At 39.9% G+C, this 6379-nt stretch overlaps 1 protein-coding gene across 1 annotated transcript; it reads left to right on the top strand.

Annotated features, from left to right (window-relative positions):
- Positions 1-315: 315 nt before the first annotated feature.
- On the top strand, positions 316-2349 carry slc5a3a (solute carrier family 5 member 3a; the record flags this gene model as incomplete). Its single annotated transcript, XM_079813350.1, has 1 exon — positions 316-2349. One exon carries the CDS (start codon positions 316-318, stop codon positions 2347-2349), a length of 2034 nt encoding a protein of 677 aa, XP_079669476.1.
- Positions 2350-6379: the final 4030 nt, after the last annotated feature.

Consider the following 6379-nt stretch of genomic DNA (forward strand, 5'->3'; position numbering starts at 1 on the left):
TCAATAAATGTAAGGTCATTCCTATTTTATGTTTTATGTTTTATGTTCTATTATATTAACATTAAAAGTGCGCTCTTTTTACAACTAAAATAACAGTTAAGGGTAAAAAATCTGAATTCACAAAAATAAAAAATGGAATTAGCAAAAATTTGAACGGAATTTGGGAAAAAGTAAAACGGATTTTATAGGGCCCTACTAAATGTCCATTTTGCCAGATTTAAATGGGGTTAATGTCTATTTTTTTGTCTCTCTTTCAGAATCTTTGCTATATGTGGCCCACCAAATTGCGTGTCCTGATCCATCAACAAATCAAAAATGGCATCAACAATGGAAGCAGCGGATATCGTTGTCGTTGCCATGTACTTCGTTCTTGTCCTGGGGTTTGGCTTTTTTGCAATGTGGAGGGCAAATCGAGCTACCGTGAGCGGATACTTCCTGGCTGGACGTTCCATGAACTGGATGATGATCGGCGCATCACTGTTCGTCAGTAACATCGGCAGCGAGCACTTCATTGGCCTCGCTGGCTCGGGTGCAGCAAGTGGTTTCGCCGTTGCCGCTTGGGAGTTCAATGCGATTCTGCTGCTGCAGCTCCTGGGCTGGGTCTTCATACCGGTTTACATCCACTCAGGTGTGTACACCATGCCGGAGTACCTCTCCAAAAGATTCGGAGGCAATCGGCTAAAGGTTTTCTTCGCGTGCCTAACTCTGCTCCTCTACATTTTCACCAAGCTCTCCGTGGATCTGTATTCGGGAGCGCTCTTCATCCAGGAATCCCTGGGTTGGAACTTGTATGTGTCTATAATCCTGCTTATCACCATGACCGCCCTTCTCACAGTCACTGGCGGCCTAGCGGCGGTCATCTACACGGACACTCTGCAGGCGTTCCTCATGATATCGGGCGCTTTGTGCCTGATGTCTATTAGTTTAGTTAAAGTAGGAGGTCTTGAGGGTTTGCGCACCAGGTACATGAACGCCTTTCCCAACGTCACTGCCATTGTGTTGGAGAGTAACGTCACCTACTCGAATTCCTGCCATGTGCATCCCAAACCAAATTCGTTCAAGATCTTGAGAGGTCCGTTGGACAAAGACTTGCCGTGGCCTGCTTTTCTTCTGGGCCAGACTCCAGCCTCGATCTGGTACTGGTGCGCAGATCAGGTCATAGTCCAGAGAGTCCTGGCAGCCCGGAATATTGCCCACGCCAAAGGGTCAACCCTAATGGCCGGCGCTTTAAAAGTCCTCCCAATGTTTATCATCGTGATTCCAGGGATGATCTCGCGTGTCCTCTTTGCTGACGAGCTTGCTTGCATTGGTCCAGAGCACTGCATGCAAGTGTGCAACAGCAAAGCAGGTTGCACCAACACCGCCTATCCTCGCCTCGTCATGAACGTTATGCCTGTAGGATTGCGAGGCTTGATGATGGCCGTGATGCTCGCCGCCCTCATGAGCGACCTAGACTCAATCTTTAACAGCGCCAGTACTATCTTTACCCTTGATATCTATAAAATGCTACGCCGCCAAGCTTCCTCCAAAGAGCTCATGTTGGTGGGACGCTTGTTTGTGATCTTCATAGTGGCCATTAGCATCGCTTGGGTCCCATTCGTCATTGAGTTGCAAGGTGGTCAGATGTTCCTCTACATACAGGAGGTGTCGGATTACCTTACGCCGCCCATTGCCGCACTGTTCCTGCTTGGTGTCCTTTGGAAACGCTGCAATGAGACCGGTGCATTCTGGGGTGGCATTGTGGGCTTCTTGCTTGGAGCCATAAGGCTGATTCTCGCCTTTGTCTATAGAGAGCCGGACTGTGACACAATCGATGACCGTCCGTCCTTCATCAAAGATATCCATTTCATGTATGTGGCGGCTGTGTTGTTTTGGGTTTCAGGGCTCGTGACGGTAGCCGTCAGTCTTTGCACAAATCCGCCAAGCAAGGAACAAATTGCAACGACTACTTGGTGGGGACTACGCAACAGGAATCAATCCGCAGAAGCAAAGGGAGTCGATGGCAAACTTCCTCAGCTTTCGGTGGAAACAAAAAAAGAGAAGACATTGGATGAAGTGGAACCTAAACCCTCATCTCAGGTTGGTCCTGAAATACTACAAAATGGCAACTTGGAGTCTCAACACACCCACAAACATGCAGGCAGAGTTAAGAGACGATGTGTGAAATGCTTGGAGTGGTTCTGTGGTTATAGTGGAAAATCAGAGGAAGCGGATTCACCTTTTGGAGATGAGAACAGGAGTGTAAGTGAGATGCTCAAAGAACCTCCAAAAACCAAATTGGTCCTCAACCTCGGCCTCTTGTTAGTGTGTGCAATTGGAATTTTCTTGTTTGTATACTTCTCTTTGTAATGATTCAATCTAATGCACAACTCAAAATGTAATGTGATGATGCCAAGTATTACTGCTACTCTTTAGTAGGGCTGCACGATATTGGAAAAAACTTGCATTGTGATACTTAGTTTTTCTGTGATTTTATATTGCGATTTCACCATGTGATTGGAATAGCTCTATTTGAAAATAGTTGATCATTCTAGAATAATTGGGCTGATTTTGTTGGGGAGTGAATCTGCATAGAAAATAATAAACACATTACAAGAACAGATAAATGCAATAGAAGAAAGATACAATTGAAATAAGCAGTGCTTTATGTTTTTCAGGTAAATCTAACAGTATTCCGGTGCAGAAATTGAATAATCAAATGTAACAGTCTTCACTGTGTAAATTAAATATAAATCATTAATTCATTAATATAATTTATCTTTAGCTATAGAAGGCCTTTTCTCTTTCTCTTTTGTTGTTTGATCACCATTGATGACACAAACAGCTGCGGGTACATTATGCTGCTGTCCCTTTAAGATGAACGCACAGGTCTAATATAAATTGCACGCATGTGTTTTCTTCAATTGTTTACAACACATAACTATGGAAGCTTGTTCCCGCCACAGAATAAAAAATTAAAAAGGTAATTGCGACTTTTTATCTCACAATTCTGACTTTATATCCCGCAATTCTGACTTTGTCTCGTAATTCCGACTTTGTCTCTCACAATTCTGACTTCATATCTCACAATTTTGACTTTACATCTCTCAATTCCGACTTTATCTCGCAATTCCCACTTTATCTCACAATTCCAACTTTATATCTCACAATTCTGACTTTATATCTCACAATTCTGACTTTATATCCCGCAATTCTGACTTTGTCTCGCAATTCGGACTTTATATCTCATAATTCTGACTTTGTCTCGCAATTCCGACTTTATATCTCTCAATTCCGACTTTATATCACACAATTCCGACTTTATATCTCACAATTCTGACTTTATATCTCACAATTCCGACTTTATATCTCACAATTCTGACTTTATATCCCGCAATTCTGACTTTGTCTCGCAATTCGGACTTTATATCTCATAATTCTGACTTTGTCTCGCAATTCGGACTTTATATCTCATAATTCTGACTTTGTTTCGCAATTCCGACTTTATATCTCTCAATTCCGACTTTATATCTCTCAATTCCGACTTTATATCTCACAATTCTGACTTTATGTCTCGCAATTCCGACTTTATATCTCAGAATTCTGACTTTATATCTCACAAATCTGACTTTATATCTCGCAATTCCCACTTTATCTCACAATTCCGACTTTATATCTCACAATTCTGACTTTATACCTCACAATTCTGACTTTATATCTCACAATTCTGACTTTATATCCCGCAATTCTGACTTTGTCTCGCAATTCGGACTTTATATCTCATAATTCTGACTTTGTCTCGCAATTCGGACTTTATATCTCATAATTCTGACTTTGTCTCGCAATTCCGACTTTATATCTCTCAATTCCGACTTTATATCTCTCAATTCCGACTTTATATCTCACAATTCTGACTTTATATCTCACAATTCCGACTTTATATCTCACAATTCGGACTTTATATCCCGCAATTCTGACTTTGTCTCGCAATTCCGACTTTATATCTCTCAATTCCGACTTTATATCTCTCAATTCCGACTTTATATCTCACAATTCTGACTTTATGTCTCGCAATTCCGACTTTATATCTCAGAATTCTGACTTTATATCTCACAATTCTGACTTTATATCTCGCAATTCCCATTTTATCTCACAATTCCGACTTTATATCTCACAATTCTGACTTTATATCTCACAATTCTGACTTTGTCTCGCAATTCCGACTACCGACTTTGTCTCGCAATTCTGACTTTATATATCCCGCAATTCCGAGTTTGTCTCACAATTCCGACTTTATCTCACATTTCCGACTTTGTCTCGCAATTCCGACTTAGTCTCGCAATTCCAACTTTATCTCACAATTCCGACTTTATGTCTTGCAATTCCAACTTTGTCTCACAATTCTGACTTTATATCTCACAATTCCGACTTTATATCTCACAATTCGGACTTTATATCCCGCAATTCTGACTTTGTCTCGCAATTCCGACTTTATATCTCTCAATTCCGACTTTATATCTCTCAATTCCGACTTTATATCTCACAATTCTGACTTTATGTCTCGCAATTCCGACTTTATATCTCAGAATTCTGACTTTATATCTCACAATTCTGACTTTATATCTCGCAATTCCCATTTTATCTCACAATTCCGACTTTATATCTCACAATTCTGACTTTATATCTCACAATTCTGACTTTGTCTCGCAATTCCGACTACCGACTTTGTCTCGCAATTCTGACTTTATATATCCCGCAATTCCGAGTTTGTCTCACAATTCCGACTTTATCTCACATTTCCGACTTTGTCTCGCAATTCCGACTTAGTCTCGCAATTCCAACTTTATCTCACAATTCCGACTTTATGTCTCGCAGTTCCGACTTTGTCTTGCAATTCTGACTTTATATCCCGCAATTCCGACTTTGTATCACAATTCTGACTTTGTCTCGCAATTCTGAAATATTTTTAAAGTAAACCTGACTCTCCATTTTCTTCCACCCCAGATAGGGGATTTCATCTTTATTTTTTATTTCTTTTAATTCCTATTATAACTGTTATACTATTTATATTTTTATTTTATTCACTTACGAATATTTTAACTTAATTTCTGTGTAAAGCACTTTGAATTGCCACTGTGTATGAAATGTGCTATACAAAAAAACTTGCCTTGCTTTGCCTTGCCTTTATATCCCGCAATTCCGACTTTATCTCACAATTCCGACTTTATCTCACAATTCTAAGAAAAAAAGTCAGAATTGTGAGATAAAAAGTCGCAATTACCTTTTTAATTTTTTAATTCTGTGGCGGGAACAAACCAGACCACACATAACCAACTGTGTTTATGAGGATACTTGCCGAGACGGGCCTTTTGACGAAAGAGAAAGAGAACTGAATTCAGCGTTCACATGCTCTTTGCACAGAAATCCTCAGTCCTCTTGCGCGTTTGATGCCTGACTCGACATAAAAACACATGCAAATGATAACATTTCACTCTATGATGGTTAAACGTTGCAATTAATGTACAAATCACATGCGTTCTGAACCCGGGGTGCAGCTACGGATCACGGATCAACTACGATCCCTATACTTGACATCGCTCATCCTGCCATGTGACTATCGCGGATGCGCACATTGCGATATCGATGCTAAAACGATATATTGTGCAGCCCTACTCTTAAGTGCTGGTTACGAGTGCACTGCCAATACTGTACAACTCATATTTAAACTCTAAACATGTCAGACGTTTTCATCATGTGTAATAATTAGTACACCGACAGACAGAGCGATCGAAGGAATTAAAGCCATTTACAGATCATATCAAAGCTGCTTGAATCATTAACCATATGGTGTTATCTTAACCTCAAGAAATGTTCCAGTTTCAGTACAAGTTCAGTCGACAGCATTTGTGGCTTAAAGTTGATTACTACGAAATTGATTTCCATTTTTATTTGTTCTCACTGTTAAGTCCCTCCTTACATTGGGGTATTAAACAGTACAGTACAGTGGAAGTGAATGGGGGCAATCAATAAAGTTAAAATAGCCACAACTCGTGCTTGTTAACACACACTTGGTGTAAAGTACTGTAGAAATTATAACTTAAACAGCTTTACACCTAAGAAAAATACATGTTAACAGAATAATCAATGTATTTTTTTGCTTCTATATATTTTTTTTATGGTAAACAGCATTCTCATAAATGCTGTCGATTGACCTTAACCCAAAAAAGTCCTTAAAGTTTTGCATATTTTTATTTTTTTCATTTGTAACTTTATTGGCAGTTGAAAGCAATCTGTGAACTGACAGTGTGTGTGTTCGTCAGTCTCACCACTGAAACATTTCCCTCCACCGCTGACCCCATTAAAAACCCATTGGACTTTTTTTTGTGTTTGTTTGTCAAGG

The sequence above is a fragment of the Gobio gobio genome, assembly GCF_949357685.1.
Source record: "Gobio gobio genome assembly, chromosome: 3".
Taxonomy (NCBI): Eukaryota; Metazoa; Chordata; class Actinopteri; order Cypriniformes; family Gobionidae; genus Gobio; species Gobio gobio.